The sequence below is a fragment of the Acanthopagrus latus genome, chromosome 13 (assembly GCF_904848185.1).
Source record: "Acanthopagrus latus isolate v.2019 chromosome 13, fAcaLat1.1, whole genome shotgun sequence".
NCBI lineage: Eukaryota > Metazoa > Chordata > Actinopteri > Spariformes > Sparidae > Acanthopagrus > Acanthopagrus latus.
The window spans coordinates 7,392,954-7,408,827 of NC_051051.1; the positions used below are offsets into that span (position 1 = coordinate 7,392,954).

General features: G+C 37.4%; 3 protein-coding genes across 3 annotated transcripts; 1 reads left to right on the forward strand and 2 right to left on the reverse strand.

Annotated features, from left to right (window-relative positions):
* Positions 1–66: 66 nt before the first annotated feature.
* Positions 67–7,594, forward strand: cldn15b (claudin 15b). The gene is made up of 5 exons (XM_037118711.1): positions 67–283; positions 4,405–4,569; positions 5,898–5,979; positions 6,591–6,701; positions 6,804–7,594. Exons 1-5 carry the CDS (start codon positions 67–69, stop codon positions 6,901–6,903), a joined length of 675 nt encoding a protein of 224 aa, XP_036974606.1. The 3' UTR covers positions 6,904–7,594.
* LOC119030824 (thialysine N-epsilon-acetyltransferase-like) lies at positions 7,505–15,094 on the reverse strand. Its single transcript, XM_037118713.1, has 7 exons — positions 14,682–15,094; positions 14,484–14,535; positions 13,814–13,897; positions 13,581–13,682; positions 13,326–13,366; positions 13,033–13,214; positions 7,505–8,309 (listed from the first exon to the last, which is right to left on the reverse strand). Exons 1-6 carry the CDS (start codon positions 14,742–14,744, stop codon positions 13,035–13,037), a joined length of 522 nt encoding a protein of 173 aa, XP_036974608.1. The 5' UTR covers positions 14,745–15,094; the 3' UTR covers positions 7,505–8,309; positions 13,033–13,034.
* Positions 7,510–11,439, reverse strand: LOC119030823 (thialysine N-epsilon-acetyltransferase-like). The gene is made up of 6 exons (XM_037118712.1): positions 11,268–11,439; positions 11,070–11,121; positions 9,165–9,248; positions 8,822–8,923; positions 8,649–8,689; positions 7,510–8,492 (listed from the first exon to the last, which is right to left on the reverse strand). Exons 1-6 carry the CDS (start codon positions 11,328–11,330, stop codon positions 8,313–8,315), a joined length of 522 nt encoding a protein of 173 aa, XP_036974607.1. The 5' UTR covers positions 11,331–11,439; the 3' UTR covers positions 7,510–8,312.
* Positions 15,095–15,874: the final 780 nt, after the last annotated feature.

The window sequence follows — 15,874 nt, forward strand, 5'->3', positions numbered from 1 at the left end:
ATAGAGCACGCCACAGAGGTAATATCTGTTAGTTTTGCTAATTATTAATAGCAAATTACTTTCAAGATGAAAGAGATCCTCGAGATCATAGCACTTTTTCTAGGTTTTGCTGGCTGGATAATGATTTTCGTATCACTCCAAGATCAGTATTGGAAAGAATCCACCACAGATGGCAGCGTAATTACAACCTCCACAATCTATGAGAACCTCTGGATGTCTTGTGCAAGTGATTCAACAGGGATCTACAACTGTCGTGACTTTCCATCTCTTTTTGCTCTCCCAGGTAAGTTAAAAGCATTACATTTCTGTTAGCTTGTTTATAATCTTAAATATATTCATCACAATGTCCTCGACAAGCAATCTGCTGTTAACAGAAAAAGAATTCTGACTGCTGCTGTTAATTCAGAGCAACTGGCTTGAGCTTCTATTATTATTTTCATTTACGCTTTAATTTTTTTCCTGATGGTTCAGCTGTATATAATAGCTGAGTTTGCATTTCATTATCTAAGTCAGACTGAGAAATATGAAGAGCTTTACATTCAAAGACAGATTGAGGTGCGCACTTTTTCGTCTTAGGAGTCTAAACGATCATGCACTATACATACATCCTTAACATAAAGAAAAAGAATATAGTGTACGTATGCATATGTAAAGCAATGCCTACTGCAATCTACAGTGGTTTGACAAAAAGCAGCAGCTGTGCAATTCAATAAAACAGATCGGTAAAGTTGGCTTGTAATGGTTTGTTGGGGTTGTCTAAGTTCAAATACATTTCATGGGCATTTGAAAGACACAGGCTGTACTTTACATTATGTATTATGGGTGTGCACAGACTCAGTAAAAGGAAACACCATCATAAACCTTGCAAACATTATTATATGACTATAGGATTGTCATCACATTGTTGGGTGTTGAATGCAATGCTTGTTGGACCTTTTCTGAGAACTGCGTGGTAACTGCATGCTGTATGAGCAGGAAAGACAAGCTGATCTTAGTTCTTGTGAAATGGTAATACATTCCTGTTGAGACTGTGTTATCCAGTAGGGAAACTACTAAACTCCCTCAAGAAATGCCCACAAACTTTATGTTGTTAGGGCTAAAACTAGAATTACACAATATTGGATATTGTGTTATTGCGATATTGTGATACTGCGGTGAAAAAAATAGAGAAATTTCCTTCAGGTAATATGTAGATCTATTAGGAGATAATTAATCATTCTAGAATGATTGGAGTGATTTTGTAGAGAAAAGCATTTTATCAAACAACCAAAGAAAACCCTGCTGTCCTTGATAAATTGATCAAAAATGATTGTGGTTCGCTGTGTATGTAGAGCCTTCATGTCGCTCACAAACAACAAACTCCCACCAAATGAAGACATCTCTTACAGATTAATCGAGGCTCATGAGAAATGTGTGAATTTAATTTTGTATCAAGTGGATAAAAGCTTGTAGCGTTACATGTTTGAGTTCATTCAACAGCCTAACTTCTAAAAAAGTTGCTTTTTGAGTCTCATTCCCCACTCATCAAAGACCGAGGCACAGGGATTGTAGGTCTGAACGGTGGCCGTCTCAAAGTATTTGATGAGTTGGTAATTCTTACAAATTGGACCTAACTTGACACTCCACATCCTGCAATGTGAATATTGTACATGTGCACACTGGGATGTTAATATTGATAGGATATATTGTTCAGCTCAAGATCCAACCATTGGAAATAAAGATGAACATGTTTTTTGTGTGTGTGGCCGAAAATCCACAGTGGTACTTCATCACCATGGCGACAAAGGCCTGGTAGTGAACTATTTGTTAAACTAATGAAGACGAGTCTTCTGGGAACGTTTGTTGGGTAAACAAACTCTATCTGTGGGACGTTTTATCTGTCCATTTGTGGGCCGGTATGAGGTGATGGACTCCTCACCCCTTTCTTATCATCCCTTAGACACGGGGTGAAGTGAGGAGCCTCAGCTGAATCCCATCAATAACGGTTTCATATTATTGACACAGTGTTCAAAGCTAACGTCAAAAGGTGACAAATAGCTTGAAGTCTATAGACGTTAGTGAGCAGGTTGCAAGGTTGGACTTCACCTCTCTGTTGTCACTTGAGTTGGGTAAACATTTGGAGTCTTTGAAAAGGTTCAATAGAGTTGAGAAGAATAGGGGAAATCATAAATGGGGTACTGGAATTAATCATTGATTAGCAGTTTTCTTTAGCATCTCAGCATGGGCGTTGGTGGGAAAGGGTCGGGCACACTGAAACATTGGGGACAACAAATCTACACGTTTGTGAGGAGATAAGTTGGAGAGTCAACGTTTGAATTGAATTTGAGTATATCTCACTTTGGATAACTCCACACGGGTCAGACAGAAGAAACAAGGAAATATGAATGCCATAGTGGAAGCTTTTGCCTTCTTCCTGGGGTTTCTGGCCTGGCTGATGGTTGGGGTCGCCCTACCTAATCGATACTGGAAGGTTTCTTCAGTGGACGGGAACGTTATCACCACATCAACCATCTATGAAAACCTATGGATGTCCTGTGCAACTGACTCTACGGGAGTTCACAACTGCAGGGATTTTCCATCTTTGCTTGCACTTAATGGTACGTGGCCAACACAGCAATTGTTTTATTAGTTTTGATTACTACTTATATGGCTTGAATAATAATCCACCCACTTGAGGGATCAGATTATGAAGATTGTCAAGTAGACAAAGAAAGACATTTCTCTTCAAGCAACTTAGTATTAAAAACATTTTGCTCTTATTACAGATGTCTTACAGAAACAAATCATTGTTTTTCAACTCCATATGATTCACACTGAAGTCAGCTGAACCATCAACAGTGGACCAAAGGCAGCAGTGGATAAATGCGTGTCCTCATTTGCCATCTTCTACCTTGATCTAGACAGTATCTTAGTGTACTTTAAAAAGGCTATCAGTACCGTTCTACTGAAGTGGCTGCAATATGTAGTAAAGAGGGGTAATATAAGATACAATAAGAGGTAAGAGATAAGCAAGGACAACCACAGTGAACCTAGAGAAACAGGTACTAATAAAAAAGCAATTTCAACTATTTTGGCCCAAACTATCTCTTCAGGTATGAATTTAAACATATTAATGTAAACATGGACCCTTAACAAAATGTTACACTAGACAAGTCTCATGTATTCGATATCATGTTTTGCAGGTTTTTATTTATTTATTTATTTATTTATTTATTTATTTATTTATTTATTTATTTATTTATTTATTTATTTATGTGCATGTTCTTATATTTCTACGAATTGAATATCTCTTACGATATAAAATTTTACTACATGTATTGGGTAATTAGTAATTCATGTACTGCCTTTCAGCCCATGACGCTTGTTTTTATTGTTTCTGATTATTGGTCACACCTCCTTCATTAGGAGAGGCCATTTATGGCAGCTCATTCACGTGAGGAAACTATCACACAATTATGTTTCTAGTTTTATGACTGGTATTCAATATGTGTTTGTTTTGCCCACATTGAATATGGACTGTATTTATTAGAGCCGTGTGTTTGTAGGCCTTCATGTTTTACCAGTTCACACACACATATACTGTGTCTATACAGTTTAATTCTTGTTTTTCTTTTTTTAGATTGAGGATGGAAATGGTTGGTTTATCAGTCAAGAAAAGAACCTGTGTTCTCATGGCTAATGAGGCTAACTGTGAATTCTCTCACTGAAACTGCAGAACTACACAGAATTATGTCAGCTCTGTCTGCTGGAAAAATATGGATCTGTTAAATAAAGCATTTTTGGTTTAGTGTTGTGGTTGAAGTTGTGGTTGTACTAGGCTATGCCCTCTAAAAATCTCAAAAGAGCCTGTTTTCACAGAATAAGGGTTACTGTCAGTCAGCCTCTAGAGGGGTCACAGATAAGAAACACATGGTGGTTTCTTTCTGATGAAACTATGCAGTTGATGTGTTTTTATGCTTATGTTGCAGACATTGATAAAGTGCGTATGGAAGAGACAGAATTGTGTAATTATGACTTGGGCCTAAGTCGACTTGAGACACTGTTGACACTGATGACTTGCAACTCGACTTGACATTGAGTTAAAAACTAAATTAGTTAACTTGGAAGTTAAAGACTTGAGACTCGGATGACTTGTCTGTGTTCACTATATGTTTAAGGTTTAATGTTCTTTCAGTCTGGCTGCCATTTATTCCATCATTCACCCTAAAAGTGATGGGGGAGGGAATATTTTTGATCCAGAAGAAATGTCAATAAGGACCGTTCTCGACACATCCTATGACTTAACTTGCTCAAAAAAAAAGGACTTTGGACTTGCTTGAGACATGGACCAAATGGGTGCTTGAGTCACATATCTGCAAACACATGTTGTTATAAATAACTATATCTTTTCTTGTTTGCACACAGGGTACATTCAGGCCTCCCGGGCACTCATGATCGCTGCCATTGTGTTTGGGACGTTCGGGCTCGTGGCTACTCTTGTTGGAATGAAGTGCTCAAAAATAGGAGGAGAAAACTACATCTTGAAGGGAAGAATCGCTGCAATCGGAGGAGTGTTCTTTCTACTGCAGGGTAAAGACTTCAGGATGGATATAATGGCCGTGTAACAAAACGAGAATGGGAGCATGTGTGGTCAGAAATCACATCAATTTCACAGAGTTTATAATTCTTTACAAGGGACAAAATTACATATTTTTCCTCTTACCCTTATTGCTATTTATCCATCTAGACTGGATGAGATCCAACAACTATATCACTGCGCTGAAGTAAGCATGAATTTACTCATAGATAAGAGACTAGCTAACTACACTTGGTAACGTTACAGTTCAGCTGAGGAAGACACCATTAATGTTTATGTCCTGCACTGTCAACAAGGTGTAAATCCCAGGGAGGACAGACAGGACGCCAACAAGCTTACTACTCATTGATATGTGTCAGTAAGAAGAAAATAGTTCCTGCATAAAATTGCTCACAGCAATATCTGTGGATTATCTCAAGTAACTGGGTCCTGATTTGTGTAAAGAGACATTGCTGGTGAGTTTTTAAAAAAATTTTTTTTAGGTGTTTTGTTGCCATTTTGAGCACCACGACCACACTGCGCCAACAGCCGAGATCCACCTACTTCCATTATATTTGACAGAAAGCAAGTTTTGCCAGCCAATAGTTCCAAAATTTGTCAACCCACACCAAAACAATCTAGATAGATGAATAGTGCTACAGGTAGGAGGAAAAAGACGTATTTTTGATTTGGGGGTGAACTGTCCCATTAAAAAGCCTAAAAATGTCTGGTCCAGGAGGAAAAACATTAGAAATATAGTCTCTACACTTCTTTTAACACACGAGACTCGTGGAAAGTTGATTTAAGATAAAGAATCTCACCTCATCCTAATACAGACAGAAAGTTAAATCGTGTCTGGTGCTCCAATCTCTGTGTGCAGAAGACAAGCTATCAGAAAATGCCTTACTAGTTCAAAGGGTTATCCTTAATCTAACAGACCTGCACAAAAGTCTACTTTTACCAACATTATTTGGATTGTGAGAATCACTATGTACAATACACAAAAACTGGAAAGGAAGGGAGGAGAATAGTCTCGATATTCATTTCAGTTTAATTTAAAATGTTAAAATATCCATACTTCATTTAATTTGATTTTAAGATATGACTTTAAGAGGATTAGTTACTCCTTGCAATTCATGCAGTTATTAGCAGATACCTTTGCATCACACAACTGGTCCCATAAATTACCTTATTATATTGCATGACATGTTTTTAGCACGTTTAGGTTCTGTAAACTCTTGTTAAAACTCCAAAAAGACCTCGCTCATTTTTTCTCAGTGTGTAACTGTGTTGTTTGCATTGAAAACCATGCCACTTGTCTAAAGTGAATAATGTTTTGTAGGGATTTGCACCATGATTGCTGTGTCTTGGTATGCAGCCAACATCACGCAGCAGTTCTTTGACCAGTTTTATCCCGGGACAAAGTAAGTTGGTGGAGTCTGCATCAGAAATACAGCAGTGCAACAGCTGAAACATTTAATTATAATTACATTATAATAATAACTATAACATATATGTGTTATAAAATTACAATTATGTACAACAACTATAAGAATGTTAATATGCTATGATCCTTGCAAAAATAATTAGTGACCAGAAATTATGAAGAATGGACACTTGACCTTATCGTTCATTGTAAATGTGTTATGGTTGTTAAAAATGTACATCTATCAGAGCTTATGACTATAGGCACACTATAACGCACTAAAAATGTTCATAATGCATTATAGACATTTGCGTCATGAGTAATGATTGTTGTTGGAGAACATTATGAATATTAATGAGTGCTTCTAACTATAGACATGCATTATAAATGATAATACATTGTAGACATTGGTACTGCCATTACTACTCATTTGTGATAGTTGTTGTGAAATTTTATGGATATTTATGAGTTCTATAACTGATTATGAGGCACTATAAGTGCATTGTAATGCACTGCACGTATGTTCATAGTGTGTTAAAATGGATTATAGACATGGCCTTCATTGAAAGCGTTACCAAAAAAGGTATGTTAAATGTCATTGTGTCACAGGTATGAGATTGGAGAGGGCTTGTACATCGGTTGGGCTTCAGCCACACTCGCCATCTGTGGAGGTTCGTGCCTGTTGTGTGCCTGCAAAGTCAAAACACCCAATGAAAAGATGTGAGTATGTGTAGCTGAAAAACCTGGTATTGATTCACTGGATAAGGTGGTGGAGGAAGAGGTGCATGTTCTCTCGACTGAAATGTGTATTTTGTGTTTTAGACCGTATCCGTACCAGCCGACCTCCAGAGGACACGTGCTGTCTACGGTGGAATCGTCTCAGACTGTCCCAAGCAACTACGGAAGAAATGCGTATGTCTGAGAGGTGATTGTCGAGGAGGAAGAGAGAGCAGGACTGGAGTCAGTTCATCAGATAGACGAACAATGTTTATTATTGTAGGACATGATGATCAAATATATATTCAACCTTCAGATCACTTTAACTGTTATACAATTGTGCTCAAGTTTATGAAGTTTGTGAGTTTGTGTTATCAAGTGCTGGAATCATTTGTTATACCCGCGTATCCTCAAACCTGCCTCAGGTTTTCTGGCTGAGAAAGATGAGAGATGCACAAAATGTTTTGTGGCTGTGCTGCAAACACAAATCCTCTTCTGTAGGAATATCTAATATCTGTCGAGACACATCTGAGATTAGAAGCAAAAAGGGAGGATCAAAGAATTTACATCGACTCTCATCTCTGAACCAGAACACACGAGTAACAGGGTTGAAATAAATATAGCTTTTGTAGGTTTTGTTCATTTTAATCTTTTTGGCATATAATGGATGGATGGATGGAAGTCTATAAGCATGAAGTATCTGTGTATATTTTGAATGTTGTGTCAGTTTTCTTCAGGGTGATTTGTTTCTGGTGTATTCCTGTGGATTTTGTTATGTTTTATACACTAATAAATATCATTTTCAGTGACAGACTGAACAAGAATTTTAATGACGGACTATTATTTTCAACACTCAACAACATGAGTTATCATAACAATCTAAAAAAAAAAAAAAATCATCCTCTCCTTAAACTCCTTTAACCAAGCAGAACATTGTATTCATCACACAGAGCTGTATGTGTGACCCATTAAGCCACAACATTTCCTGAATGTCCATTCACAAATTTCAGACAGTTGTTTATGTATATTTGCACATAAACAGAACTCACATGGGACAGCTACATTTCTCATGAGTCAAAATCGTGGACACATTTGCTGGTTAAATATGCCATCTAGTGGAATTAAATGGTGTCACATCTGGGACTGGATTCTCTCAAATAAAATTATATCGCGCTCCTGGGAAAAAATAACCATCATCAGAACATGAATTTACACCCTTTGCTCTGAAAGGTAATTAGTGACATTCAACCACCCCTTCAAACTGAAGGAAGGTTAAAACTACTTACATGAAATCCAAGTAGCTCCTGGTAGATTTAAAAGGCTTTAAATCACTAAATGTTTTTGTTGAAACAGTAGAAAGACAAGGTAGTGAGGAACCAGGCGCGGTTAATTTCAAACTTTCTTAGAAAGTGTGAATGTTTTTGGCAGAAATCAAGCCAGTGAAAAGAAAGTTCAATGCATACACTGTTTGAGACATTGGAAACCATTTTTCTAATCTTATCTATTTTCCTTTCTTATGTATTTTGGTGGTAATTATGTTGTTTTAGAATGTTTTGGACGCTTATTATTCAGGGCAGTGTGGGTTACCAGTCACACCTTTCTTGGAAAAAAATTCTAATCTTCAGGTGCTTCATTTGCTAAATTGTCCAGGTTTTGTCCGTCAAAACGTATAAAATGCCAGCCTTCGCTGTCTGTGAGGTCCCGAGCTCCTTTAGCAATGTAGAAGTCTCGAGCGGGAGCGTTCCAGTCCAACACAGACAGATTCAGCCGCACACACCTTTTCTTTTTCCCCACCTGAACAAACAGAACAGTCCTCTGGTTATTTATGCACTTTGACCATTTCACCATGAGGGATAGCTGATCTCACACAAAAATTAACAATAGTTTCAAAGTTCAAACTTTAAAAAGATGACCATTGTCAGAAAAATACAAAAAATAAAACTCTCTCACCTGAGCAACTTTGCTCAGTAAACCCTTGCCAATGCCATTTCCTGTAAAGGAAATCAATAAAATAACAAAAACACAAGGTTACAAACAGGGGACAAAACATTGACAGAGAGGCAACATCAAGACCGTTTCCTAGGGTCCTAAGTCACTAAAAAACAGTTCAACACATATCTTACCTCTGAATTCTGGCATCACGTACAGGTCCTCCAGATAAACTGTGCGTCCTTCCCATGTGCTGTAATTGTAAAAGTAGAGGCCGTATCCAACGACTGTGAATCCTGTAAGAACAAAGGAAAACAAGACATCAAAAACAGGGCCTAACAGCGTTTCATTAGTAAATTGTCACAAATGTCCATGGAGTATTAATATGACAGTATCTGCATTTGAGGCCAAAAGATGAGAATTTTAACAGAAATCTGAATATTAACTGATAATTGAGATGACACTATTCATGAACAGTAAGTACCTTTAGTTTTAGCTATGAAAAGAATGGATGAATATCTGATGCTGTTGATTTACCTTCTGTCGACTTATGCTCCTCGGGTACTTCTGCAACGAGGCATTCAAAGAAGGGATTCTGGCAGAAACCATCACGCTCCAGGTCTAAAACAAGACAGATTATTTAAACAGATTTCTAACATGTCATCCACATGCTCTTAGTGTGCTAGCAGAAATCAAGCTACAAACAAATCAGGGACTAGCTTGTTACTCTTGATCAAAAAGTCAACAAGATACATTCAAAAGAACTGAAAGACAATCAATTACCAATTATTTCAATAATCAACAGATCATTTAATTCATTTTAAGAAAAAATGTCTAAAATTCTGCTAGTTCCAGCTTCATTATTTCAACTATTTACTGCTTTTCTTTGTCATTTATGCAGCTAAATAGTTTTGGACTGTTGTTTGGACAAAAGATGCAACATGAAAACTTTATATTGGGTTCTGTGAAAAAGTGATGAGTATTTTTTTTGACATTTTATCAACAAAATGATTGATGAAGAGAATAATCTTCAAATTAATTGATTAGTCACAGCTTTATTAGAGATGAAGTCATAAGTGTTTGTATTAAGAGTAATTCATACAGAAACTCAACTTCCATGACAAATGATAAAAGGAACGAGCAGTTAATGGTCACTAAATGGTAAGTGGCTCTGTTATGTCTATAATAACAGATCTCATACTGTACGCTTTAGACACAAAGATGCATATCCAGTCCCACTTTTATTGACATGAAAACAGCAGCATTGGTCAACCAGTTTTGTTTGTCATGGTGATACTGGCAATGTTTAAAAGGTGCAGTATGTGCGCACTGGCCACCTGTTGAATACATAATCAGAACAAACCAGAGTTTCCTCTAACTGCTGCCAGCTTTGGCTACTGTTAGCTAGTTAGCTGTGCAGCTAGCAGTCCATACCATAGACCTATAACTAGAGGACACAGCCCTCAAAGCGGTGCCCCGTTCATTCCTATGATAAGCTGCTCAGTGGCACATGAAGCCGAAAGTGAACTAGAGACTTCCGCCAAGAGAACCGTCTAACTTCCTGTTAGGCGCCCGGCTAACTTGAATGAGAATAAAGTAATTTAATCGTGCTGCTCTTCTAGACTTTGCAAATGATACTGGACCAAATGGCTAAAATTATGACAGTTAATAAGCTCATTTAGTGGAGGTTGTGATGCTGAGAAAAATTATCCTCTGTTACACAGCCCCTTTTTTCACAGTGTTAGCCTATTTGTTTGTTTTTCAAGCGGTGATGCTGTAGTAACAGGGTTCAGCCACGGCGAAAACTGGCTTCAAACCCCCGACCCACTTCCTGGGGGGTCAGTCCAGACTGGGAATTCTAAGCACTGAGAAAGAGTAGGAATTGACTGAGCCTTCATGTGCTGTCAGAATTATTGGAAAAACATTTTTTAATTCACCACTGGTACAGGAGCTGTGGCCTGGGGGCGGGCGCAAGCTAGCTGGTTAGCATGCTAACGACGCCTAGCAACGCAACACATAAACGTCAGAAGGTCAAAACTGCTTATCTCCACATATTGTTGTTTTAATTAAGTTTTATATGTTTTTAATCCTAAATTCATACACATTGCACCTGCTCCTGCTCCAAAATGTCAGCTGTGAAAATCCAGCTATTTCATTTTCTGCAGCTTGTCTGTTGTCTGAATAATAAGTGTGTGTGTGTGTGTGTGTGTGTGTGTGTGTGTGTGTGTGTGTGTGGTGTTGTGGCGGGTAATGTATGTCTTTAAAATTTCAAACGTTTCACTTAAAAGCTCCTGGAAAAAAGGGTGAGTACACATTATCACATAATCTGCAAGTCGGCCTATATTATATCTTTCTGAACTCATAAGGAATTTACCATGTTTTAGTGTCATTCTTATAGCGGCATAACTTTCTCTGAATTCTTTACATGTAGTGCAAAATTACCTTCATGAGTGATCTTCACTTGGTCAGGCATTTTTTCAAAAACCGCCAATTCCTGTGAAGAAGGTGATTTAAACGTGAGCTTTGAATATATACGTCTGTCATTGATTAACGGCAATATAACGGTGTGACATGGGCACTGAACACCATTTTTAAAAGATTTAGCTTAGTTAAAACAACCACGATTCTCAATACTCTCACCATTATCATCCTCGATATCTCTTTGCAGTCTTCTTTGGTTGCAGGTCGTATTTTAAACTTCATGTTTGAGGCAGAGACACGCTGCAGGGTGACAACCTGCTGACTTGCTGCTTCCTCAGAGAGAAGTTCCTACAAATCTGATCCACGTTCAGCCGCACGATGTATACACTGAATGAATGAGAAGTACTTCCGGTGTTGCAATTACGTCTTCAAAATAAAAGATTTACCAATGAAAACGGGGAGGTTTTTAAGATGCTATGATGAAAGTTTCATTTCTTTTTATTAATTTATCATGAATTATGACTTTGTGTTCACCTCATGTACTATAAATTGTTTTGTTTTTATCAATTTTATTTGTTTCTATAGTGGAAACTTTAATATATTGTTTTGTTTGTTTTTAGAAATCAATATCAGGCATAAAAACACTGCTGGCCTTCATCAAATACTACTACAAAAACTTTTAATTTTGGTATGCCAGCTTGTAGGTCAGCTTAAAACAAGGAACATTTGTGGTTTCTTACCACAAAGCTCTGTGGGAGTTGGAGTTGACGCAAATGTCCATGTAGTCTTGGAGCTATAAAGGGTTTACTTCAATACTTTACTTCAATATTACTCAAAAACGTGTACATTTTATGTTTTGTTTTGTTGTTTTTTTACAGCTCTTCCACAAAATGTTTTGTGGCTGTGCTGCAAGCACAAATCCTCTTCTGTAGGAATATCTAATACCTGTTGAGACACATCTGAGATTAGAAGCAAAAAGGGAGGATCAAAGAACTTACATCAACTCTCATCTCTGAACCAGAACACACGAGTAACTTGGTTGAAAGAAATGCAGCTTTTGTGCATTTGAATCTTTTATTCCGCATATAAGTCTATAAACATGAAGTATCTGTGTATATTTCAAATGTTATGTCAGAGGGTTTTCTTCAGGGTGATTTGTTTCTGGTGTGTTCCTGTGGATTTTGGTATGTTTTATACACTAATAAATATCATTTTCAGTGACGGATTGTACAAGAATTTTAATGACAGATTATTATTTTCAACACAGTGGAAATTATAGCTGATGAACATGATTTACCATCAATAATCTAAAAAAAAAATCATCCTCTCCTTGAACTCCTTTAACCAAAGCAGAAAATTGTATTCATGACACAGAACTATACGTGTGACCCATTAAGCCACAAAATTTCCTGGATTCCCATTCACAAATTTCAGACAGTTGTTAAATCATATCATGTTTACTTGCACATAAATGGAACTCACGTAAAACGGCTACGTTTCAAGTGAGTCAAAATCTTGTACACATTTGCTGGTTGAATATGCTATGCACTGGAATTAAATGGTGTCACATCTGGGACTGGATTCTCTCAAATAAAATGATATGCTGCTGGAAAAAAAATAACCATCATCAGATCCTAAGAAGATTAAAAGTGTGTCTAATTTTCTAATGAAGGCAATCTGTTGTTTTTCTAAACATTCACAAGTAATGATATATGAGATGCAAACACTCAGGAAACTGAATTTACACTTTACACGCACTGAAAGGTGATAAAGCTTAGTCATATTTAAGCACCCCCTCAAAATGAAGGAAGGTTAAAAGTACTAACATGGAGTCCAAGTATCCAAGTAGCTTTTGTTAAAACAGTAGAAAGACATGGTAGTGAGGAATCAGGTGCAGTTAATTTCAAACTTTTTTAGAAAGGATGCTGGATGTTTATTATTCAGGGCAGTGCGGGTTACCAGTCACACCTTTCTTGGAAAAAAATTCTAATCTTCAGGTGCTTCATTTGCTAAATTGTCCAGGTTTTGTCCATCAAAACGTATAAAATGCCAGCCTTCGCTGTCTGTGAGGTCCCGAGCTCCTTTAGCAGTGTAGAAGTCTCGAGAGGGAGTGTTCCAGTTCAACACAGACAGATTCAGCCGCACACACTGTTTCTTTTTCCCCACCTGAACAAACAGAACAGTATATTAACCATAGTTTCAAAGTGCTTACAGTAGCATTCAAACTTGAGAAAGATGACCATTGTCAGAAAAAATACAAAAATAAAACACTCTTACCTGAGCAATTTTGCTCAGTAAACCCTTGCCAATGCCATTTCCTGTAAAGGAAATCAATAATAATTAAAAAAAAAAAAAACAACAATAAAAAAAGAACGACAAGGTTACAAATATTTTTAACAGGGGACAAAACATTAACAGACAGGCACCATTAAGACAGTTTACTAGGTTCCAAAGTCACTAAAAAATGTACACACATTTTACACATCAGTTTCTTGTCTGACGTTGTTGACAACAGTTCAACACATATCTTACCTCTGAATTCTGGCATCACATACAGGTCCTCCAGATATACTGTGCGTCCTTCCCATGTGCTGTAATTGTAAAAGTAGAGGCCGTATCCAACGACTGTGAACCCTGTAAGAACAAAGGCAAACAAGCCATCAAAAACAAGCACAGACTTTTAATCATCAGCATACGCTGCTGACAAGTTCAAAGCTGTCTGACAAGTAAGACTACAGTGGGAAATGCCTGGATCAACACTTTACCTTCTGTCGACTTATGCTCCTCAGGTACTTCTGCAACGAGGCATTCAAAGAAGGGATTCTGACAGAAACCGTCACGTTCCAGGTCTAACACAAGATAGATCGATTACCAATGATTCATTACTCCAGCTTCTTTAATTCAACTATTTACTGCTTTTCTTTGTCATTTATGAAGATAAATACTTTTGGACTGTTGTTTGGACAAAAGACAAATTTTGGATTCTCTGAAATAGTGATGAGTATTTTTCAGTTTTTTGATTAAGAAAATAATCTTAAAATTAATTGATTACTCAAAGCTTTATTAAAAATAAGGTCACATATGTTTTTCTAATCTGAGTAATTCAAACAGAAACTTAGCTTCCATGACAGATGATTAAAGGGAAGAGCAGTAAATGGTAACTAAATGGTAAGTGGCTACATCATGTAACTTTTCCATCCAAAGCACTTTGCAGCTCATTCACCCACTCAAGCCTAACTGGCATTACTGCTACTGATTACTGCACTTCCTGTTATAATTTACACAACTGGTTACAAAATCTTACACTGATTTGTCTATAATAACAGATATCATACTGTACACTGTGCAGTTTGGACACAAGGATGCATATCCAGTACGACTTTTATTGACTGCCCTGGTGGTACCAACAACCTTTTCAGTGCAGTGCAAAATTACCTTCATGAGTGATCTTCACTTGGTCAGGCATTTTTACATAAACTGCCAACTCCTGTGAAAAAGGTGATTTAAAATGTGAGCTGTGAAAATGTCATCTGTCATTGACTAACTGCAATATAACGGTGTTACATGGGCACTGAACACCATTTTTAAGAGAATTAGCTTAGTTAAAACAATCATGACTCTGAATACTCTCACCATTATCATCCTCGATATCTCTTTGCAGTCCTCTTTGGTTGCAGGTCGTAATTTAAACTTCATGTTTGTGGCGGCAGGGTGACAACTGTCTGACTTTCTTCTTCAGCAGAGAAGTTCCAAGGGGTGGACGGATCGATCCAAATATCGATAAAATCGATACAAGCGTTGGTATTGATATTGATCGATACCAGTGTAATGAGATCGATACTTTAGTTTCTATTTCTCTCCTGTATGCACTGCAGTGGTTTTATTAAAGTAGCGACCTGGCTGTCTGTGTCTGCTGCTTTCAAGTGCTGCTCCTCATATAGCGGAGCAGCAGGCACACTTCACTCCGTCTCCCCCCTCTTGTGATTGGATGTTGTACCGTCACATGACTTAGCAGCGCCAGGCAAACAAGGAAGCGGGCTCAGCCAGAAGAACACAAGCAACAGAGATGGAGCCAAAGAATGTTAAAGAGGAAGAGGAGAGGTGTGGTTATATTTTCAGGCCGAAAATGACACAACAGCGACCTGTATCATTTGTAAAAAGGGAGTAAAATACAGTGGTAACATTACAAATTTGGCCAAGCACATTAAAAATCATGCGAAAGAAAACGAGAAACTAAAGAAACGGAGAGGAGAGAAATCTCCCAGCCCTTGACCCGACAGACCCAGACCCCCGACCCAGAGGCAGAGACATGACAGGACCTTAGAGGCCTTTTAGTCCAGCAGAGAATATCCAAGTACAAAACAATAGTGAAAATAATATTTCAGTCATCTTCAGCATTAGTTAATATTAATTTTCAAAATGTAACGGGTCATTTGTCAGCCAACTCAAATTAGGCTAAGTGATAATAATTAGGCTATCGTGAGAATAATAAAAAGCATAATAATCTCGATACATTTGTTTATCAATAATAAAGTATTTTCTGTTTACATATAAACTTTGCCCAAATTCTGTGCTGTTTTTTAACTTAATAATTTAAAGGAAAAATCAAAAAAGCACTTAAAAGGTCATGAAAATTCATTCAGAATTAGCAATTTTATGATGCATCCACCTTAATTATTAAAAGTATCGGTAACGGTATCAGTATCAGTATCGGCTACACTGGCCCTGTACTTACTTGGTATTGAATCGATACCAAATTTTGCAGTATTGCCAACCCCTAAGGACATTACTGTAACTTACGATTAACTTTAACTTACGATCAGTGA